The sequence below is a fragment of the Andrographis paniculata genome, unplaced genomic scaffold (assembly GCF_009805555.1).
Source record: "Andrographis paniculata isolate CXL003 unplaced genomic scaffold, ASM980555v1 Contig83END, whole genome shotgun sequence".
NCBI classification, from domain to species: domain Eukaryota; kingdom Viridiplantae; phylum Streptophyta; class Magnoliopsida; order Lamiales; family Acanthaceae; genus Andrographis; species Andrographis paniculata.
This window is the reverse complement of record NW_026137621.1, coordinates 299,025-324,162: the sequence shown is the minus strand read 5'-3', so window position 1 is coordinate 324,162 and position 25,138 is coordinate 299,025. Positions and strand designations below refer to the sequence as shown.

At 30.8% G+C, this 25,138-nt stretch overlaps 1 protein-coding gene and 1 non-coding gene across 2 annotated transcripts; both read left to right on the top strand.

Moving 5' to 3' along the window:
* The first annotated feature begins 11,512 nt into the window (after positions 1-11,512).
* LOC127241681 (protein transport protein SEC23-like) lies at positions 11,513-19,976 on the top strand. Its single transcript, XM_051260841.1, has 12 exons — positions 11,513-12,533; positions 12,707-12,880; positions 14,369-14,530; positions 14,984-15,126; positions 15,743-15,818; positions 15,945-16,114; positions 16,236-16,317; positions 16,816-16,893; positions 17,393-17,554; positions 17,625-17,888; positions 18,639-18,743; positions 19,379-19,976. Exons 1-12 carry the CDS (start codon positions 11,745-11,747, stop codon positions 19,526-19,528), a joined length of 2,355 nt encoding a protein of 784 aa, XP_051116798.1. The 5' UTR covers positions 11,513-11,744; the 3' UTR covers positions 19,529-19,976.
* Positions 19,977-24,705: 4,729 nt separating this feature from the next.
* Positions 24,706-24,812, top strand: LOC127241896 (small nucleolar RNA R71). Its single transcript, XR_007836664.1, has one exon. It is a non-coding gene; the product is annotated as a small nucleolar RNA R71 (small nucleolar RNA).
* Positions 24,813-25,138: the final 326 nt, after the last annotated feature.

Here is a 25,138-nt window from a genome sequence, read left to right as displayed (position 1 = left end):
CATATATCATTAATTTTATATTATACAATACTAATAAAATTATTTTAATCATTCTATTTTATTAATATTACATGTTAATATAATACTATTATAATCATAATACTAGTAATAATAATCTATTTATACAATACTCCCTCCGGATACAATTACTTTTGGCTTATCTTTATGAAATAATAGTATTTTAATTATAGTGGGTAGTTAAAAGTAGTGTAATGATATTTTTATTTTTATTTTTGGGTGTAAAATTAATGATATGATATAAAATAAGGATATTTGTGAAAAAAAATGAAGTATTTAATTAAATGTTTACTTTGTAATTAGACGTCCCAAAATAGAAATATATATACTTTCTAGCATGACGGATGGAGTATATATTTGAGGTCGCTATGGATCTCACACGATCAAAAAAAATTATTTTATTTTTTGATTTTTTAATAAAAATAATTATACCAATTAATATGGTTATTGTAGACAAAAAAAAATTGTGTTATATTTTGATAAACACAAAACCGTACAAATTATATGTGGGTCATATTCTCTATTCGGATCCTTTGATTCTCTTCCCAGGTCAATTCATTTTTCCAACTTGGATTTGGATGACTTCTTTGATCCGAACGGATTTGGTCTTCCGTTTGACTTTGTCGCCTTTTAGAGGGCTTTTCATCGATTTGTCAACCAATATTGGATCATTTGTCCAAATCGGTGACTTTTCGACGAAAAACGTTTCGAATGACACAAAAAACAATGAAGAACATTGTAGAGAGTCTAAAGAGACTTACCCTTGCGCGAGTCTTCAAATTGGCCAAGACTCCTATTTATAGGGGAGGGTAGCTTGGCTTCCTTTTTAGATGGTGCCACGTGGCGCGTCCTGATTGGCCAATATAAAGATTTTGTAATCTTTCATTTTCCATCCGATGTCGTTTTTCATTCTTGACGGATATGATTGTGTACATTCCTTTCTCGCCAAGATCTTTATATCATTACCTTTTTTGGAAGATATTAATTTATATATTTTCTTTATTGACAAAATTTTTATATCATTGCCTTTTTTTGAAATGTATTAATTTATATACTTCTTTTATTGACAAGATTAATTTATTTTGCTGCTAAATTTATTATGATTTTATTTATACACGTAATATTTGTACGATATCTTCCATTTTAAACAGATTTTTGCATTAATAGTTGATATTTATGTACAAAAATTAACATATATGAATAATCAAATATCATATATTTATATTATTAAAATTTTATTATCTTCCAAAATACATGATATTTAATTTAATTTAGACATTTAATTTTTAATGTCTACCGTTACCATTAATATTATATATATTATTATATATGTATTATTTATATAATTAATGAAATTATAACTAATAAATATATTTATTAAAATTCAAAATTTATTATTATTATCTATATATTATATAAATAATTTAATATATTCATATGTAATTTATTATTTATTATAATTTAAACTCAGTGGATTCCACAATTTCAAAGATTTTTTCTTCTTTTAGATTTTTTAATAAAAATAAATATAATTAATAACTTACTATAAATATTATATAGTTGTAATTGATACAGTTAATAAAATTATTAATTAATAAATTTTTTATTAAAATTTAAACTTTATCATCTATATAATATATATTTAAAGTCGGTGTGGATTTCACATGATTAAAACTCTTGTTTTATTTTTTTGTTTAATTAAAATAATTATATCAATTAATATAATTAATAGATTACCATTAATATTATATAGGAATTATTAATATAATTAATTAAATTATAGCTAATAAATATATTTATTAAAATTAAAAATTATTATTATTATCTATATATTATATAGATAATTTAATATATTCATTATGTAATTTATTATCTATATAATATATATTTAAGGTCGGCGTGGATTTAACATGATCAAAATTCTTTTCTTATTTGTTTGATTTTTTAATAAAAATAATTATATAAATTAATATAGTTAATAGGTTACCATTAATATTATATAAGTAATTAAGTATTATTGATATAATTAATAAAATTATAGCTAATAAATATATTTATTAAAATTCAAAATTTATTATTATTATTATCTTTATATTATATAGATAATTTAATATATTGATTATGTAATTTATTATTTATTAGAATTTGAGCTAGGTAGATTCCGTAATTCCAAAGTTTTTTTCTTTTTTTCTTTTTTTTGAAATTTTTTAAAAAATTAATATATTATTAATATAGTTAGTAACTTACTATTATTTTGTACTATATATAAATAATTTAATATATATATATTTTTTTGCATATTAACAGATGTTTTCGTGTTATTTGTTTTTAGATAATTTCTATATTAGTTTATATTTAATATTAAATTTAAAAAAAAAATGATCTATTTTTATTTATAATATTTATCATATTTCACAATTATTAAGAATATGATACTATAATATATATGTAGAATACTTATTATTCATTTTTAAAATTAAATAATTAAGTTAAATTTAAATTTAAAAAATAAATTCGCTATTATACATATATATTAATTATATAACTACTGATTATATAAATTGTAACTTTTAACTTTTAAAAGAAAATTATAGATGTGTTCTTTTAATAAGAATTCAAAGGAGACATGCAAAAGAAAATTATAAAAATATTTGATAAATAAAAAAACAAAATATAAAAAGACCGTGCATCGCACAGGTTTTCCACTATGCTATATATTTTTTTTTATTTACTACATCTAGAATATATACTCTTCCGTCTCAAACACTCTCTAATATTTTATTTTGGTATATCTCAAATGCTCTGCAATATTTCTAAAATATGAAATAATGAATTATACTTAGGGCATTTGGTATAGAGAATGAAATTGCAGATGAACGAGAGTAAGAATGGAATTGGAGAAAAAATGAATTCGGTAGAGAATGATAATTAATTTGTTTGGTAAAATAGAGAATTCAGTTGAAAAATATATATATATAAAAATGAATGGATTGGATAAGAATAAATGATTAATCTAACAAAATAGAGTTTTAGCGAGTTAGAATTCATGAAAAAATATTTTTGGCGATTTTTTTTTAAAAAAAAATTATAAGTTATATACTATATTTTGTAAGATCATATTTCAATATATTTTTTTTAAAAAAAAAATTGTAAATTCAATACTTGAATAATAAATTAAATGTAATTTTTGTAAAATTGAAATAATATAATTGTTGAGCACAAAAAATAATAATAATAATAACTAATGGCAGTAGGATTCTGGATGGGTCTGGATATAAGCCAAACGGCCCAGAAATCGAGAAAAAGAAGTTGGACAGACGGGAAGGTCTGTCAAGAGGAAGGTCGGGCAAGGAAGAAGTATGGACGGACGGTCTGTCAAGAAGACAGTCTGTCCATCTAAGGAGATAAGGCAAATAGAGCAGGTCGGTTGCTCTGTGGTCGGGACCACAGTCGGTTGCTCTGTGGTCGGGATCACAGTTGGTTGGTCTGCAGTCAGGACCGAGGTCGGTTGGTCCGTGGTCGGGACCACAGTTGGTTGGTCTGCAGTCGGGACCGAGGTCGGGACCACAGTTGGTTGCTCTGTGGTCAGGACCATAGTCGGTTGTTGCAGAGTTCGGACCAAGTAAGGTCGGGTGCGATAAGGTCGGACAATAAGGTCGGACTTGGTCGGGACAAGCTTAAAGGTCGGGCGCAAACAAGCCGAATTCGAAAGTCGGGTATGGTAAGGTCTGGTGTGGAGATGAGGCAGGATAAGATCGGGTGTAATGAGGTCGGGCAGTGAAGTAGCATGTGCAGGTCGGGTGAGAGAGCAGTTCTTGGGCGGTTGGAGGAAGTTGCAATTGGCGAACGGTTGGAGGAAGTTGCAACTGGCGAACGGTTTTTTAAGGTCAGACGTGGTAGGACGGTTGACACACGTGTCAATAGAAGAGAACTTTTGGGGCGGTTAACGGCGGTTATGGTAACCGACCAGATAACGGTTCGAACCGTTTCTTCAACAGGGTTATTTAAGGATCCGGTGCTGTTCGAAAAAAGGCATCTTCAATCGAGATCAAATTCAAGAGAATTGCTTTTGGGGATCACCACTTTTAATTTTCCAGTCTTTTATTTTATTTTCCTTATTTTATTTTATGTATTCTACAGTGTTTCTCAGGCATTCATCTATCAAATTCGGGGATATTTCTTTAATTTCGGATTTTACTTTTTATTGTTGAAAAAACGCATCAACAATAATTTTAAAAATTATAAAAATTAAATAGTACAAAAAAATAAAAATAATAAATATATATACTGTAAAAATTTCTCTCTGTTCCTCTGGATATAAGAGATCAATAAAAATATATAAATGAAAATGATTTATTTTTCAAATTCTATTTCAAACACACCCTTAAGGAGTGTATTTAATCAAGATTTTAATGAATTTGTTTGGACTTTAAAAGGTTTGTAAACTTCAGTGGACTTACAAATTTTATAAAATATATACAGAGTTTAATTGATTTTGTTTATTGATTTATATGAATTTTGAAAGATTTGATAGATTTGATTGAATTATTTATTAATTTATGTGGATTTCATTAGAATTTATAATTTTTGGACTAAATATTTTTTTAATTAATTTATATAATTTCAAATATATAATTATACTTGTATATATATAAAATTTAAATATTTAACAAAAATATTAAAATTCATTTCTTCTAAAAAATTATATTTATTATTATTATTCTCATTTTTTATTTCAATAATAATAATAATAATTTTAAATTGATACATTTTTGTTATATTATATTTTGATCGAATTTATTATATTATTATTCAACATAATTAATTCTTATCTTGTAGTGACCTATCTAATTGTTTTTATTATTATTATTATTATTATTATTTATTATAAACCTTTTTACACTATATATTTATTTTTAAATAAAATAAGATTACAGTTTTTTAATTACAATTAAAAAATAAAAGAATTAAAATAATAAACATAAACTAACAATGTAAACTAAAATCAGTAGTTTTTAAATTGAAATCGACGGAACTGAAATCGAAATAAGAAAATACAAATTAAAATCGTGAACGGTTAAATTTTGATTTGATCTTTCAAAAAATCGAAATTGATAATTTCAGTTCGAACCATTTGAGCAAGTCTATTTTGTTATTTTAAATATATAATTTTTAGTATTATTTCAAATATATAAAATTTTAAAATATTTGGTAAATTTTCTATTTACATATATACTTTTCTTATTTTTCTGATATGATTATAATGAAATATTAAGTACATATAAAATAATAAATAGTTATTAATGATATAAAAAATAATAGTAAGTATTTTTGTTTAGATTTTGAGAATCCATTGAAAATGTCAGCTCATAACAAGAGATTTTATAGAATGTATATTGTTAATAATTTTATTAAAGAATCCAACAAAATTCATAGACTTTAAAAATCTATGAATTGTTGAATACACCAAAATTTTCAAAAACTTTTTAAAGTCTAATTGAATACACCCAAATTTTAAAAGATTTTAAAAGTTTGCATACTCTCAGATTTTAAAGAATTTTTTAAAATCCTGATCGAATACACCTAGATTTTAAAATTCAAATAAAATCCAATCAACGATTGAATACACCCCTACCCTTAATCTCTATCTCAAAAAAAAATATATGCTTCTCTCTCCATTACATCACATAATTTCTAAATTATCTTACATAATATTACCCACCTAAAATCCCGTGTCGAAATCAAATGTACACCTTGTTTGAAATGGAGGGAGTATTATTTTAAGTTTGCAGAGAAGATATATACTTTTATATTCCCTCCGACCTATAACAATTGATATCTCTTTCATTTTTGTTTGTCTTATAATAAATGACACATTTCTATTTTAGATAAAATTTACTAACACGTACTATAAAAATTTTTATTTCATATATAATTTTAAAATATTTAAATATATATTCTAATAATTTTTAATTATATATATTAAAGGTATGTTTCTGCAAAGGGTGTTTGGCCCCATTTTGTGCACAGTAAAATGGGGCCAAACGCCCTGTTTTTTTTTTTAAATTAAAATTTTATTTAATATTTATCATAATTAAATGAAAAATATATATAATATATATGTTATTTTATAGAGAATAAATTTTTTTATAATACAAATAAATAAAAATTTAAATATATATATTGAGTATAATATAAATTTATAATCAAATTATACAATATAAATTTTATCAATTAAATTTAATATACGTTTATATTATTTTATTTATTATTCATCAAATCAATACACATCAAAACTCTCGAAACCCCAGCCAAACCCAAACACAAAAGGAGCAACAAAATTCAAATTCATCCAAAAATTCAAATAAAAATCAAACTCAAACCCAACTTTTTTCAAACTCCCCTAAAAAAACATACCCTAAATTTATTTTTAAAACTATCAATATTATTAATTAAATATTATTTGAGTTTGAAGCCATAACCTGAACTCGTCACACCACCATGTCATTCTTTACCGTCATGACACATTCACTGTCACGAGGCATATTTTATTTACTTTTAGTATCATGAAGTGTTTATGAGGTGTTGGCCGTTTGGAGGAAAATTTTTAGTAAAAATTTTTAATTTGAATAGTTGTATGATGTGATATAAATAAGTATTGATGTGGTGTTTTGAATGTAAAATTAATTTTTAGTATAATATAAAAAATAAAAAATAGGTGTTTGATTTGATGTTTTTGGGAAAAAAAAATTGAATGAATAATGGGATTAAAATCCAATCCCCCAAACAAACACAAGTATTGAATACCACACTAATAATAATAATAATAATAATAATAATAATAATTTCTTTGTCTTAGATATAACATAATAGTACAAATGGAAATTTAGGATGAGTAGGATTAATAAATAATTTAAAATATATTAGTAAATTAATTATAGTATAATTAAAAATATTTATAATTTAAAATTAAAATACTAATTAATCTAATCAAAATTTTAAAAAATTATAAATGATAAATTTTAAATTTGATTAAAATGTATAATTTTTTAAAAAAGAATATAAAAATAAAATAAAATATATAACAAATATAAATAAAAAATATGACATTATATGTGAGAGGAAGGGAATAATATTTTATGTTCCAACAATTAATTTCAAATTGATAAAACAAGAAGTAGTTTTTTTTTTTCAATTCTTTTTTAAAATATAAAAATTTGATTATTTTTTTATAATTTAAATAACCATAATTTGTTTTATTAAATTTTAAATATATATCATATAATTTTAACAAAGATGTGAACACGATAATAAATGTAACTTCAAACATGACTATATCCAAAATATGAGCCATGAACATGACGTAAGAACAAGGTCGTAAATATGGGCAAAAACGTGACTGTTTTCTGAACATAGACACAAACATAGATATAAATACAATCGTGTTCAGAATATGACAACTATGTTCAAGAGTAGGATAATTAACACAACTGTGTTGAATCAAACACGACAGTATTGACTGTATGTGGAGCTTAGTTACCTATAAGTCATCCAATATGGCCGTGTTCAAGCTAATACGACCGTATTCCTTCTCTGTCAACTACCATGAAATTAAAATTGATCAAAATTGATAAAAAAAAATTTAATAAGACCAAAATTGATAATAATGATATACAATGAGAAAAAATAATAATTTTTGCTCTAACGCCTATATGGAAGCAAACAAATTGTACACTATTACGTTTGATGCAATAATGTTTATAATAGTCCCTCTATCCCAACTCAAAGTACTCCTTTTTTTTTTTTTTTTTTGTTTGTCCTACTCAAAAGTATCAATATCTTATTTTAGAAAAAGTAAATATATACTAATAACAAAATACTTTTATTTTTTACTTAAATTACAAATATAGAATTACTTTATACATAAAGTCAAATCATAAAAATGTCAAAATTTCTTGTCAAAATTTCTTATGCACTTTCACTAATCAATAAAAATATTATTATTTTTAAATATACTACAACGCCCCGAAGGATCCATTTGGATTGAAATGGAGGGAGTAATAAACAATATATATGTGTATCCAAGGCGACGGCTACCCAAGGTGCTAATTTATTTAGTACCGTTGGATTTCAATCATAGGGCTATTATTAAATAAAGTTAATTCAGTAAATTTGTACTATTTTCATCCTATTTTAATTGTCACTTTTTTTTTTTTCTCTGTTTAAATACAATTGATACTTTTTTATTTTAAGTAAAATTTATTAAATTAAAATATATTTAACAAATATAAATCAACTTAATTAAATACATAACATATAATATCATATATCATAAGACCCACTCAAAATCCCTGTCACTCTCTTAAAAAAAACAAATATTTTTATATATATTTAAAACTCTACATCTTTTATAAATTCGTTTATGTTCATTATAAAAAAATAAACATATTTTTTATTTATTTGTATTATAGAAAATTTTATTCTCTACAAAATTATATTCATATTTTATATATTTTTTTTGTGATATACTTTTTAAATATTTAAATACATATTCTAAATTTCTTTAATTATATATATTAAATTTATTTCAAAACTACTATTATTATTAATCACATAAAAATTATAAAATAATATCATAATTTATTATTATTAACTAATTAAATATTATTATCTTAAATACCGTGTCCTTAATGAAAGGGGTCAATTGACCCGGAGGGAATATTTTTTAACTTATTCTAGTATCAACTGATATTTTTTTACTTATTCTAGTAGTTATATGTGTTAGTATTCAATAATATTTTGCTAATATACTTTATTTATTATTTTATATATTACGAGGATTTGTTAATCAATTTATTTGATATAGCTTTTTCATTTGTTTAATGTTGCTAATTTAATTATTTTAGAAATTTAAATAAAATAATTATTTATATTGACACTTTCTTTTATTTTTATTCACATATTACTTATATTATAGAGAATAAATACTACATATTTTATCACACAACAAACATATTGCAAAAAAATATAATAGGGCAACACAAGATCCGCATAGCAATTTATATAGCACATTTCAGCATAGAGTAAGCATTTTCAATCATTAACATATTATTATATTTAAAATTACTGTTTTATCCTTAATAATAATAATAAATACAATACAATAATATAATATAATATAAAAATAAATAACTTGTATATTATATTTTAATAAAAATAAAAAAATATAATTAATTTATTACTATTAATTTATGTATTACATTTGGATTAAAATTTAAAATTTAAATACTGAATTTAAATAGGAGTATATAAACTTTTTAATTATACTTAAATTACTAAATATAATTTATAAAATTTTAAAATAAATTATAAAATACAAATTATTTAATATTATATTGTAATTTTATGTTTAATTGATATATTATCCTTAAATTAAAATTTTAAAATATAAATAATCAAAATTTAAAAGTACAATTTTTATACTTTAATTTAAAATCTTTAAATATAATTTATAAAATTTAAATTAAATTATAAAAGTGTTATAGAAAAATACTATTATATTAACCGCATGTCCTTTTAAGTAATTTTAATAGTTTAAAAAACTTTTAACTATATAATGTCCAAACAGTTTTTTTTACGAAAAACTACTTTTATAATGATTTATCCAAACCCAAAATCGAATTGCTTTTGGCTTCTGCTTCTGCTTCTGCTTTTGGCTTCTGCTTCTGCTTTTGGCTTCTGCTTATATTTCTAAGTCAATCTATACGGCCTCTTACCTTATAATAAACACATTTTATCACACAACAAACATATTGCAAAATTAACATATTATTAAGTTTAAAATAACATATTTATAATGTAACACATATTTATATATAGATAACAAATACTTACATCATGTAAAATACAATTTTTTTTTTTTTTTTATATCAATTGTTACAATTTTCTAATTTAATTTTTTATATATTTAATTAAAATAATTATATGTGGAAGAAGACAAAGAAAGAAAGAAGGAAGAGAAATTAAGTACCTCAATAAAACAAAATTATGCACTAATTTTTTATTCCTCTTATGAAAAAAATTATAAATTTACAATCATACTCTTAATCTTAAATTCAGTCTTTAGATTGATTATTAGGGCTAATCAACACTATGATTTATATAATATATAACATCTTTTTAATAAAATAAAATAACAATTTCGAAGTGAAATAGTGCGTAGGCATGTCAACAGGTCGAATCCGGTCTGGATCTGGAAATTCCGGATCCGGATCAGACCACTCATTATGGTTCCCGAATTCAGAATCAGAGCCGTCGGAACTTAAAAAATGGTGACTAGATCCGATTCTGTCGATTCCGATCTGGTTCGGATTCGGATCCAGGTCTAATATTTAATGAATTAGGTTTGAATTCAAGTTTAGATTAATGTATAAAAAATTTATCAATATTTTTTTTAAAAAATAAACATTTAGATTTAATCAATATATATTTTCAATTTAAATATAAAATATCTAACTAACAATATTATTATAATACCAAAGAAATAATTTAAACTATGTAACATTGTATACATAACATACAATTATATAAGTATATTAATATATAATACTCCCTCCGTCCCAAAGTATAATCTTATTGTGTTAGACACGAGATTTAAGAAATATTGATATTATATCGGTAATTGGTAAAAAATAATGATAAATGACTTTTTTGCCCTTGTCATCAATGTAAAAAATAGTGACAATTGTGTAATAATAATAAAAAAAGTAGAGATAGTTTTACGGTGATATGATTATTTATGGAAATGATATTATTGTTTTGAGACGGACATAAATGGTAAACAAGACTATTGTATTGGGACGGAGGAAGTAATATATATATATATATATTAACTGCCGGATCCGGATCGGTTTCGGATCGGAACTAGAAATACCAGATCCAGAACTATGTACTCCCTCTGTGATATTATCGTAGATACGAAAATTTAGTCAAAGTATAATTAAATAAGTAATTAAAAAGTATATTAATAAAAATAATTATTCGATCGTACAAATAATTTTAAATTAAGATTACGATAACAAAATTTAAAAAAATTATAAATTATAAAATTTATAATATAATTATTTGGACAAGAAAAGAACAAATTATGTGAACAAACAAAATAAAAAATATTAATATTTTTTTATGTGAAATGGAGAAAGTAAGATGAATTCAGACCCGTATCCATGAGGATCCGAATCCGAAAAGATATACCAGATCCGGTCCAAAACGGGTCCAATTGACATTAAGCAATGGTGCGAATATAATGAAGTAGTAATATCTGAAATTAGGCTTAGGGTTTTCTTGATTACAATTAAAATGAAGGAAAGAATAATTAGGTATAGAATTAGGACAGCCTCACTAAGCCTCGAAATATTTTGGCCATAAAATAAATAGGGGAAATATTTCCTGTATTATTTTATGTTTTTTACCTTCTCCGCCCGCCAGTCAATCCGGTTTGCTTTTGTTCACGCACACACTTTCTCTCTCTCTATCAGATCACCACAACAATCGTGCCTTCTTCCTTGATCCTCTCTGCCTTTTGACTCCTTTGGCTTCCTTCTTCTCCCTCCAGTCCTCCTTCCCTCCTCAATCGCGAAATCCCCCCAAAACCCTCATCCCCCAACCAATCCACAATTCCGCTGCTAATTTGAATTCGCATTGCTGCTGCTGCTGCTGCTGCAGGAATGGCCGCGCCGGAGCTTGCACAGACCGATCCGGAGGGGATCGAGGGGGTCCGGATGACATGGCTCAACTGGCCCAGGACGAAGGTGGAGGCCTCAAAGTGCGTGATCCCAATTGCCGCCTCAATTCAGCCGATCCGGCCCCATGTGGATCTGCAGATCCTTCCCTACGCCCCCCTCCGATGCAAGACGTGCTCCGCCGTGTTAAACCCATTCTGCCGGGTGGATTTCTCCGCCCTGATATGGATCTGCCCCTTCTGCTTCCAGAGGAACCCTTTCCCGCAGCATTATTCGTCGATTTCCCAGACGAATATGCCCGCCGAATTGTACCCCAATTTCCCCTCAATCGAGTACTTGATCCCCAATTTCCAGAATCCTCCGCAGGGCTACGGCGCTGCCGTGCCGCCTTCTCCGATTTATTTGTTGGTTCTGGATACGTGCATGCTGGAAGAGGAGTTGGAATTCGCGAAATCGGCGCTGAAACGGGCGATTGGGATGCTTCCGGATAATGCCATGGTTGGATTCATTTCCTATGGCACTCAGGTGCAGGTTCACGAGTTAGGCTTTTCAGAGATGTCAAAGGTTTATGTGTTCCGGGGCGCCAAGGACATCTCAAAAGATCAGGTCTTGGAGCAGTTAGGCCTTGGCGGTGTTGGGGCTCGCCGGGCTGGACAACCAGGGATTCATAAGGGCGGCGGCCCTAGCCCCGTGGCGCTGGCTGGCCCCAATACCAATACCGGAATTAATCGTTTCCTTTTACCGGCTTCAGAATGTGAATATACTCTGAATTCGGTAAAATGTGCTATCCTTTCGTTGATTTTATGCTTACGTCTGTACTAGTTAATTCTGATTCTGTAATTTGGAGCTTGGATATAGTTGGACTAATCCCTGGAGTATTGTGGTTTTTGGCTATTTCATTGTTTTGTTACGCGGATGTTCATTCGCCGCCGTTGTTTGTGGTGCAGTTGTTGGATGAATTGATGACAGATCAATGGCCAGTGGCACCTGGGAACAGGGCATTGCGGTGCACTGGAGTTGCACTCAATGTTGCAGCTGGGTTGCTCGGGGCCTGTATGGCAGGGACTGGTGCACGAATTATTGCGTTGGTCGGTGGTCCTTGCACTGAAGGTCCTGGAGCGGTAAATCCTTGAATTTTTGTCTATTGCTTTGACCTTTTGTATGCGTATTATTTTATTGTTTAAATTATGTCTCGGGGCGTATTTGATGCATATTTCCCTGTGTTGGATCCGTCTGTTATATTGTTAGACAAGCTCATCCCGTGCTTAGTTTTGTCATGCATTTTTTATATTCAAGTTTCAGATGGAATTTGGTGAGATTCTTATCATGACTTAGATTTCTGTTTGGTCCTTTATAATTGTGTTTGTTGTTGAGTTTTAGTTTTTGTTTCTATGTAAGACTAAATAGATCTTATTCATCCCACTACTCATGATACGAATCAACATATGATTGTAGAGATTCTCCTACATCTGGAAATTTACTACTATGAATGAAGATAATTTCTTTCAAGTTGCAACATTTCAGTATTGGTTCTGTCAATCACATGGAAGGCACTTGCATGATGTGACCAGTGACGGCTCTTTTAATTTTAGATTCCACAATGTGATTGTTATAGATGCAACTATAATTGGACATAAGGAATTTTACTTGTATCATTTGGTGAATGGGTTGCAGTTGTTTGTTGCTTTGGAGGTTCTTAACACCTATCAACTGTTTCTTTATTTTATAAAACATATGGTTATTGAAAAACACAATTCTTGTTGGATCATTATCTCTACTCACATTTAAATATAAGTATCATTCAAACGTGATTTGACCTTGAAATATTTTCATTTGACGGGAAATCTCTTCACATAGTCTTCTATGACATCATCCAATATAATTACTTTTTCACAACACATAAAAACACAATACTTCAACACACCCAATGGTGAACCCATTGTTGTCAAATGCTTCCTAAAATAGAATAATTATCTTTATTGTTTCTTTCTTGCAGTCCCAAAATAACTTACAAGCTTGAATATTTAATTTAATATCTTACATGTTTGTTATGTTACTCACTGGAATCAATGCTTTCGTGCAGTGGTTTCATTAGTTACTGTAATCAATGCTTTCGTGCCATGATTCATTTAGTTTCTGATCCATTACACAATCTGGATGCCATTTTCTACAATATTATGAATTAGCCCCAATAAGGTTTTCAGGAGGCCATCTTTCTTCACAAACTACTGGTTCTCTTTATACTGCCAAGAGGAAGCTGTCAGATATACCTAAAACCAAACCTAATAAGTTAAAATTGGCCTTGTAAAAAATTCTTTCCTTTAAAATTTAATGACTACACATGATATTTTGAGGAATTTTCAGCCACATGCTTTACCCCTTGACTATTTGAAGTTCCTTCTACCATATTTTCCAGTAGCCATCGAAATGTATACCGTAGTCTCACTATTATATTTTGATACTAGTTTACAGTCCATTCTGACATCTATTCCATGCTTTGAAATTTTCCCTAGACACATTACCATGGCTTCTTCCTATTATGCTTTGATTTGAGAACCTGTTCTGATTTTTAGTTTTTATTTTTTATTTTTTGTGTGCTTTGTTTATAGATTGTATCAAAAGATTTGTCTGATCCAGTACGTTCGCATAAAGATCTTGACAAAGATGCGGCACCATTCTTTAAGAAAGCGGTCCAATTTTATGATGAGCTTGGAAAACAGTTGGTTAGTCAAGGACATGTGTTGGATGTCTTTGCCTCTGCACTTGATCAGGTTTTGTCTTGTTCAACTTTCCTTATTCCATTCTCATGGCACCTGTATAATGCTACTTTTATGGCCAAATTAACTGAAAAATGCATAATGCTACTATATTTATACTTCCATGAATGGGTTGTAAAATTATTTTGCTGCCTTGCAAGGTTTGCTCTCCTTTTCCTTTCTCAACTGTCTCACGCTATTGTGCCATTTTCTAAAATAGGAATCAACCTTCTCGCACTCAACTTATACAATTATTTGTAATGTAGTATCAATACTTCTGGTCTCTGTTATATTGATGCAAAACAATTTCAGTTACCAATCTCTCCTTAGATGCCTTGTACTTTGTCAAATAAGGTAGCACATTGGGAGAGTGTAAATGTTAGATTACTGTTAGAAATTTTGAGTTTTGATGCAGCCAACATCCAATTTAACTCTAGGTTATTGACTTCTAGAATTTTATGTCTTCAGGTTGGAATTGCTGAGATGAAGGTTGCCATTGAAAAAACTGGTGGACTTGTTGTTTTGGCTGAAAGTTTTGGCCACTCTGTCTTCAAGGATTCATTCAAGCGCATTTTTGAAGATGGGGAACAGTCTCTGGGCCTTGCCTTTAAGTAAGTTGATATTGAATGTAGAGAACAATCATTTTGGGCGGATAAATTTATGTTAATTCACTAGGTTTGAATGTAGTTAGGAGTGCCCTTAGAAACAAATTTATTATTGAGTGATATATCTTCTCTCTTAGGAATGAAACTGATATCCCTGGAAGTGTTTGCGTTTCTGGCTAATGGACTATTCTGTCTCTAGTCTTTGTGACAATTTAACTTATTCTTTTAAATGGATTTTTAGATGAAATCTAAGTTCTCAATGATGAATCTGACTTTTCTTTTTCTTGCTATGTTGGTTTCTGCTCAGTGCAGTGTATGGTGGACTACGTCCTACAGTTCATGCTGTTAATATGCTTAATTTTAAACATTTAGATCATAAAATCGAAAATCTCGCCCATGTTATTCAGCTGATTATCAAAACTACGTGTAACTAAAAATTCTATGAAGTAGCAGTTTTCAAATGTGATGTCCTTCCAGTTTTGGTGGTGGCAATTTTGTGAGTCTATGAAATCTCTAATTATGTAGAAAGTTAAGTGATGTTAAGATCAGCTTGACAATGGTTTAGTTGTTTCTTATGGAATTATGTTGGCTGAGAATAATGTTGAATGTTCTCTGGTTGTAGTGGGACATTGGAGATCAACTGCTCAAAGGATATAAAGATACAAGGAATCATTGGGCCTTGCACTTCACTGGAAAAGGTTTGTCCATTCATTTTCCATTACATGCACTAATTTGCAGTCCACTTGAATTTTGTATTGTCCATTATATTGTGTTGGTATCCTCCTATCGTGCTTGATTGTGTGGTCTGTGAAACCATTTTTCAGAAAGGGCCTGCTGTTGCTAGCACAGCTATAGGACAGGGAAACACTACTGCTTGGAAGCTGTGCGGCCTTGATAAAAATACTTGCTTAACCGTCTTATTTGATGTTGCTTCTAGTGAAAAATCTGACCCTGCTGGGCCAAATCCTCAACTGTACATTCAGTTCCTTACAAGGTATGTGAAAAATCTTTTGACACATTCCCCCTTAAAATAAGATTACACAAACATTTATAACAAGACAATGGTTCAAACACATTTTATTCTGCCCAAATTCGATTTCGTCTTTGGGAAACAGTTATCAAAGCCCTGATGGCCAGATGCGGTTGAGAGTCACAACTGTTACTAGGCGATGGGTGGATAGTACATTGGGTAATGAGGTAGGATGATTAATTGGCCGTCCATTCAATGTGATCTCTTTTGCTATTCATCTTGAAAGGACCCTTAAGTAAAACAGCACGTCTTTAAAATTTTAAGATTGAGCAGGATGGTACAAATGTTTTGGTTGCAGATTGTGAGGTCTGTGATTTCCATCTTTATTTTATGGCACTGGTGAAGATTAATTAGAAGGAAGTTGGCAGATTATTGCTTTAACAGGCGTAGGAGGATTGTTATACCTTTTTATATATTCATCATTAGGTGCTTTCCAACATCAGTATTTGTAACTTAAGTTTTACAATTCTATCATCTAGCTAGGATAATATTTATGCACAAATTGTAGTATGTATTTTTTGTTTGATAAATATAAGATGACCCGAAGACTGTTCGTTTCTTTGCCTCTATTTTATGCTTTTATCTTTGAGTTTACTCTTATTACATAGCTCCAGTGGTACTGATGTTAGCTTTGATGCCATTCACAATTTGTTTTGTGCATGCAGGATTTAGTTCAAGGGTTTGACCAAGAAGTTGCTGCTGTAGTAATGGCTAGATTAGCTTCATATAAAATGGAGATGGAGGTAAAATCTTAGCTGAATTGTTATAAATGTGTATAACAGGTTTTGACCAAAATGTGTTCTTGTTTACATGGGTATGTGTATTTCTCTTTTAGAATAGTATTTTCTTCCACATGGAGGTGAAAAAACAGAAGCTTGATGGAGTATGCAATGAATACTCAAACGTTGGGGATGACTTGCTTAAAGTAATACTTATCAAATGAAAACTGTTACCCAAGAATGTACAAAGTGAAGGCAAGAAGTATAAGTTACCTACCATGAATCTTGGAAGGAATATCTTTGATACAAGATGCACTGTCCGATTTTCTATGCTAGATACTAAAAAAATGAATGTGTGAATGAGGCTATGTAGCTTGGGAAGAGTGTTCTTATTTTGATATAGAATGTTGAGAATAAGAAACTTGTGTTCTTTGATGTTATAAATTGAAATTGAATCTTTATATTGATGGTTACTTTCACTTTATATTGTGTACACAGATTTATTGGTGTTTCCTATTTTCAGGAAGGTTTTGATGCCACAAGGTGGCTAGATAGGAATCTGATTCGTCTGTGTTCCAAATTCGGGGAATATAGAAAAGATGATCCAGCTTCATTCACACTGAATCCATGTTTTTCATTGTTCCCTCAATTCATGTTTAATCTGCGGAGATCACAATTTGTTCAGGTAAATTTCTTATAAGTTCTATTAATACCTTTCATTTTATCATCTTTTAATCCTTCCTTTTTCTGTTCAGGTATTTAATAATAGTCCGGATGAGACTGCCTATTTCCGCATTCTATTGAATCGGGAGAGCATAAGCAACGCTGCAGTCATGATTCAACCATCATTAATATCATATGCATTTAATTCCTTGCCTGCACCAGCTTTGCTGGATGTCCAATCCATAGCAGCTGATCGCATTCTATTGTTAGATGCATATTTTAGTGTAGTTATTTTCCATGGAATGACAATAGCTCAATGGAGGAACATGGGCTACCAACATCAGCCAGAACACCAGGTGTGTTTATATGAATTTGAGATTTGTATGTTTGAGGCAAACACTTTATATTCATATTTGTTATGATGAGGAAGATGAGTTGGATTTTCATTTGAGTTTGATTACTCTGACGTTTGGTTACTTGAAAGAACTGTGGATCTTTGTGGGTCTTAAAAGTATCAACCAATCAATTAGTTTCTTCCAGTGAATGTCCTTATGCCCTCTACCTTTGCTATTCCTGTCTTTTTTAGATGATACTAGAAATCACAAAATATATTGGCCCTTCATATATAAGTTTCAACGAAAGTAACTATCTTATTATTCTTTGAACACTGCCATCTATTCTCAAATTATCTGAGTCTATGATCTGTACACTGCCTGCAGATTTTATAATTGTTTTCATTCACTTGTCCTGATACATATAAGAGAAAATGTAGTGAATGCATAGTTTGTAAGATCTCCGCAATTGTTTAGAGTTATCAATGATGAGTGTTTTGATTTTCTAGAGCTTTTAAACCTCTTTTATTTTATGATGTATTTCCATGTCCCAGTGACTTGTTGGCAGGAGTATAAATTCCTTTACTATCTGCCCTTTTTTTCTGCTCTCATATTATCAGCATTTACTTTTTTTTTTTCACCCTTTTGAACATTTTTATCAATCATGAAGATGCACTTCACTAAACTTAATCTGATTCAGGGTGTTGTTGGAATAACAGTTATGTGATCTTCTCCATGCACTTACTATTATTATTTTATTTTCCCATGATATAGGGTTTTGCACTTTTATTGCAAGCCCCGCATGATGATGCCCAATTAATAATCCGTGACCGGTTTCCCGTTCCCAGACTTGTGGTTTGTGATCAGCATGGCTCTCAGGTAATTTTTAATTCCTATTACCCCTTTCTTTATTTAGTCAAGTTGTGTTGTGTTTATATGCATGTCATAAGTCTTGACCTGAAACCTAATTGTTTTCTGATTGAATGAATGAATCAATTTTGTCTCCTGACATACCTTCCTGTTGTGGTTGCTATAAACTGTAAATCTTCATTTCTATCCAGCTGTAATCAATACAATTGTGTGGGTACATACATATCCTGTTCCATAATCTATCTATGTTGTTTCCAGGTGATGGTTTGGAGTGCAACACATGAGCGTGTTAAGATTCCAAAATTTTCACTTTTTATTAAGACCTTGCAAGCACAATTGCCATCCCTTTATGCTACTGGAATCTATTCTCCACATAGCTTAAGCCTTTGTGATTGAACATCATCAATAACATTTCATGCATTTTCCTTGTGCCCTCAAAACTGCCACCATGCTTTATTCAACGTACCTAGTGTAGATTAATGTACCTCCTTGAATGATTGTGGAAAATAACCACAAAAGGGTTTTCATACACTCTAGGACATAAAACATGATCAATGCTCCCTAAATGATATGACTTACAAAGATATTTGAATTGCTAGTATTCTTCAAGACTGTATGCTCACCATTGTTGTTGGTATCTGCAGGCAAGGTTCCTTCTGGCAAAGCTGAACCCTTCGGCCACCTACAGCAACGCCCATGAGATGAACACCGGATCCGATGTAATATTCACTGACGATGTGAGCCTACAAGTATTCATTGATCACCTCCAGCGGCTGGCAGTCCAAGGTTCTTAACAAAGTGAAGAAGAAGACTTGCCTTGTCTCCTGGATTATATGCAAAAAATACAAACAAAAACAATCAAAATCAAAATGATGGGAATGAAACTATCTATGGTTATTGCAGAGATGAGAGCAGACCCTTCCTTGTTTACTATATGTTGATATTCTTTTGGGGGTTTGACATCACACAGAAGAAGCTCTTTTGCTTCTCTTTTTTAATTTTTTTATGAAGCTCTCCAGGGACACCTCAACTCAAATTCAGAGCATATTTTGTAATCTTTTTTTCTTTTTTGGATTGAACATATGGTTGTTGTAAGTTAACTAAGAGAAGAATGACATTTTTGGGCTTCACAGTGGTAGGGATTTTTCTTTTTTCGGGTGGACAGATCTGTATACACAATTATATTCGACTGTTTCCCAATAATTGTTACCTGTCATGCAGTCAATCAAATATTTTACTTAATTCGTGTGATTCACTCTTTCGTATTTTAATGCATTAAATAAAGGAGATTTTTTTTTTATTATCTAATTAAAATAAAATAACAAAGTAATTAAATTAAAGGGGAACTGACTATCCAGGAGATGCCTATGCCGGGCTCAAGGGATGATGCAGTTGTGACACTTGTGTTTTTATCATAAATTCAATAAAGTTAATTGTTTATAGTATAAAGTTAATTTTTATTAAAGTATCAATAAATTGGTTATAGTTATCAACAAGCTCTGACAACCAATTTTTCCTTACATTGCAGGTAATTAAGGTACGACCGTTAACTACCCCTAATTAAGCAAATAAACCTAGGTGCGCCCATAAGAATATTGCCTAACCGCATAGTAATCTAGAAAAACCCAATTCAAAAAAATTACTACCTAGGAGGAGCAATTAGATTTGATTGTCTAACTCCCGGGAAGGAACTATTCAACTCGGTTATCACCTATTCAAGTGCGAATACAATTACGGATATCCTACCTGAATTGACTTTAGATTATCAGACTAATTTAAATATCGGTACCAAAATATTCAATCAATCTAACAATCACAAACACTATTATCAGAATTAGACAAATATTGATAATAAAAAAGAACTTCTATAAAGAAAATCAAGAATCTCCAAAACAAAAGAACCAAAACATTATCACCTCTCAAACCAGAAAAGTATCTACTTGATAATCAAATAACAAAGAACAAAAGAGAAAGATAAAGTCATAGTGGAAGGGGGAAATCTTCTCTGTCGATTCGCTCATGCGCGATCTATGAATCTGTCAGTCTCCTGCTCCTGTGCGTTTCTGCCCTCGCCGTTCTCCCCTTGGCAATAGGTGTGTGTTTTTTTTCTTATTTGATTTTTGCCCTAATTATTTTGTAGATGGACTTTTGGGCATTTAATTAATTTATCATATCAAGAGGGTGTAGTTAGTCATGGTCATGACTAACTAGGTTGTGCAAAACTGAATTTTTCTTCCCTTTTTTTGCCAATTATGCCAAATTTGATATTTGCCCTCTGCACACAGCAAATAAACAATTCGCATATAAATTAGGTAGAATCCAATCAAAATCACTCAAATATCGCATATGATATGAATATAAAACGTATGCGATTTCCAACTATCAATTCTCCCCACACCTAGATCATGCTTGCTCTTAAGCATAATTTCGAAATAAGCCAAAGAAATCGCAGGCAACTCGATATGACAAGAGGATCCAACACAACCAATTCAATCCGAATTTTAACACATGAAGCCAAGTCAACCTCACAAGATAAAGTGTGTACTCGCACATGCTCTCTGAAGGAATTAAGTGTATAATTGGCTCACCACTCAGGTAGTGCAACAAAAGATTATTCTATAGGCTTGAGTAAAAATCAAATCTCCCTTGCTTAAAATATTCGAATCTAGCGTAAAGAATCAAAGGGACTTTCAATAAGGGTTGTAACGGGGCTTATGGTCAGGGTAGGAAAAAGGATATACAAGGGCTAAAATATGTCAGAAAAGAATACAATAAGAACACGATGCTAGCATATGAAAAAAAAAATCGGCATAAACAATGAAATCCTTACTCTATTCACTACCCAAACTTTAATAATGAAATTAAATGAAAATACTTTATTAAGATAATTATTTATTTATTTATTTTGTATTATTTTTTTGTTTCCTTTTTTTTTTGTTTTTTTTATTTCTTTTTTTTTTGATTTTTTGATTTTTGATTTTTGATTTTTGCTTTGGTCTTTATATATATAAATATATTTTTACCACCCATAATTATTCATTCATACTGTGACTTATTCGTACCCAAAGTTCGTTTTTAACTAGTGCCGAAGAAATAAAGTGCATCACAACATGGACTTAAAGTAATTTTTTCTAACATAGGGTTCAAATCGGAGAAGGCTCAATCAAAAGAAGGGTATAAGGCTAAAAAAACAGTTTATTATAAAAGAAAAAAATAGGCTAAGAAGGCTCAAATGGACTAATTAGGGAAATATATTGTGCTGGGTAATAAAGAAAGGCTTAATGGGTTACCTAATGCCCTTATCATTTTCAAAACGTAAGACTCGATAGTTGCAAGTTCAACATGCATAATCACTCAAGTTCTAGGTCATCTAATTGAGCACTACAAATCACACATGAAAGAAATTTCCAAAAGCTTGAATATATGCAATTTATTTTCTAATGTAACTTTTGGAACATAGGCTCAAATCTCACAGGGTTCAAATGTCGACTTGTCTCAACATATCACCAATCAAATGTCATTAGTCATGCCAAACTAACCTATCACACAAATCACCTTTGACTCACTTCAGAAAAATCTCAAAAACACGCGAAAGGACAGCAAATCATACATAAAAAGTAGCAAAAAAATGAAAATTTTGCCCAAAATTTTGTATAATTCCTCTCCCCACACCTAAAGTATGCATTGTCCTCAATGTAAAAAAAACAATAAAAAAAGAGAGGAACTTCCCTGGAGTCCATAGGGGGTGTAGTAGTTGGGAGCTTTGTTAACACCTCTTCATTTGATCATGATTTTTAGGGAGGCTTGAAGTTCTCCTGAGTCCTGCGAAAACAACTAACCAACGCAAGCCATTTAGAGGAGTGGATGTGGTGATCGGCGATGACTGAGCAGGGGAGGAAGAAGTCGACGGCGCCGGAGGTTGGAGGCGGCTACTAAACCAAACAAAACTATCAAAAGTATTATTAGCATTTAAATAATAAAAATAAATAAAATTAAAGAAAGCAATTAAATGATTTGGGTTGTCTCCCAAAAAGTGCTTTTCTTTATAGTCTTTGAGCTAGACTTCGCCTCGCATCAATTCTGAACATCGAAATCGGCAACGGGTGCCGACTTTATAGGATCAAGTGAGGGTCCCTCGTGGTATAATTTGAAGCGATGTCTATTGGCCACACATTTTTTCTTCGGCTTAGAATTTTGATTCTCCTTATGACATTTTTTCGCTGCCAGCAATGGTGATCCCTTGGGAATCCATCTCCACTTTTCGACAATCTTTTTTCTTTTCTTACTCTCTCCAGTTGGTTTTTTCTCTAACTGTTTTGTCAACACAGTTCTTCGTTTATTCTCATTACCAACTTTACAAGTTTCCTGCACCACAGAATTAATAACATTAATTGCATATAACGATTCAGATTCAATAGGACATTTGACGGGATTAAAAATATTGAAATGAAATTCTTCTCCATCAAACTCCAAGCTGAGTGTGCCCTTTTTAACATCTATCCTGAATATAAAAATCAACAGGAAAAATCAATTCATGCACTTGAACTAGTACATCTTCTATCATACCATCAGGATAAGCATGGGTTCGATCAGCAAGTTGAATAATAATTCCTGTTTCTTTTAGAGGCCCTAGATTTAAAGAGTCGTATATTGATCGAGGCATGACATTAATAGCAGCTCCTAAATCTAGCATAGCCTTAGTTATTATCTTAGTTTTTCCAATCCTACAAGGGATAGAAAACATACCTGGATTACCTGTTTTAGGTGGTACCTTTCTTTTGATAACAGCAGAAACGTTCTCACCCGCTATAATGTGCTCGTCCCCTCGCAATTTTCTTTTGTTGGTGCACAGTTCTTTCAAAAACTTTGCGTACTTGGGGATTTGGTTGATAGCTTCCAGGAGCGGGATATTAAGTTCCACCTTCTTGAATATTTCCATCATCTCGTTTCGTTTGTTTGTCTTTTGTGGTTTCTTCAACCTGTCAGGAAAAGGAGCTGATTTAGTTTCAGTAGGAGGAACAGAGTTAGGAAGTACCTTTTCGTGAAGTTCAACTTCTTTTTCGATCTCCATCTCAATCTGATCCTCATTCTGTTCCTTTGAGATATGAGGTGGACCTTCCAATTCCTTTCCGCTACGAAGGGTTATAGCACTCGTATTCTTTGGATTAGGCATGGAGGAACATTCAATCATTGTATCACTGTAGATAGTGATGGCACTGACATTTGTTGGATTTGGCTCAGGCTGAGCAGGCCACTTTCCTCTTTCACGTAGCTGTCTCACCTCCTCTGACACTTGATTGATCTGACCTTGTAATTTGTCGACAGTTGACTTCATCTCTTGCTGGAATTGCAGGGTACTAGTAGCCATAGACTTCACCAAGTCTTCTAAAGATGGACTGGAGTTGCTTGCGGGTGCTTGGGGCGGCTGTTTCTCATAGAAACGAGGTTGTTGCATCTGCTGCATAGCTCCAAATGGTTGATGAGCATTACCCTGTTGTGCGTTTCCATAACGCAAGTTCGGATGATCTCTCCAGCCTGGATATAGGTGTTGGAGTATGGATTGTACGCTGGAGGTCTATTCATACAGTAGTTTGTAGTGTTCACATCCACTGCACATTCTTTTTGGAGGGTCGGACATGCATCTGTAGAGTGTCCTACACTCGTGCATATTCCACACGCCTTGACCTGGACACTCGGGTTGGATTTTTCCACGACCATCCTGCGAACGAAGCTCGTCAACTCAGAAAGTTGTTGTTGTATCGATTGGATGACATGGTCGCTGTTGTTTCCGCTCATATGTCCAACATCTCTTGAACCAAATTGCTGCGTGTTTTCAGCCATCCTTGCAATAAGATCCCAAGCTTGTGCCGGCATCTTATTTACTAAAGCTCCACCACTTGCAGCATCGATAATGTTCCTGTCCATCAACGACAAACCATCATAAAAGTATTGAATCAATAATTGAGGGGGAATTTGATGTTGTGGACATTTAATGATAAGCTTATTGAATCGCTCCCAATATTCATGGAGCGTTTCACCTGATTGTTGCTTGATGCCACATATCTCCTTTCTCAGGATTGCAGCTCTGGAAGCTGGAAAGTACTTCTCCAAAAATTTCTTCTTCATGTCGTTCCACGTGTCGATGCTTCCAGGTGGGAGATAGTAGAGCCAATCCTTTGCAACATCTTTGAGTGAGAGTGGGAAGGCTCTGAGTTTGATCTGTTCGTCAGTAACACCTGGTGGTTTCATGCTGGAGCACACCACGTCGAACTCTTGCAAGTGTTTGTAAGGTTCTTCACCTGCAAGTCCATGAAAAGAAGGCAATGAATGAATTAAGCCAGATTTCAGTTCAAAAGCAACAGTGTTATTGAGTGTTGGAAAGTTAATGCATAAGGGCTGCTGCG

Coding starts and splice junctions, on each gene's coding strand:
- LOC127241681 (XM_051260841.1), top strand. CDS start 11,745: ATGGCCGCGCCGGAGCTTGCACAGACCGATCCGGAGGGGATCGAGGGG. Junction 15,127..15,742: donor TCTCTGGGCCTTGCCTTTAA/GTAAGTTGATAT, acceptor CTCTGGTTGTAG/TGGGACATTGGAGATCAACT. Junction 15,819..15,944: donor CTTGCACTTCACTGGAAAAG/GTTTGTCCATTC, acceptor ACCATTTTTCAG/AAAGGGCCTGCTGTTGCTAG.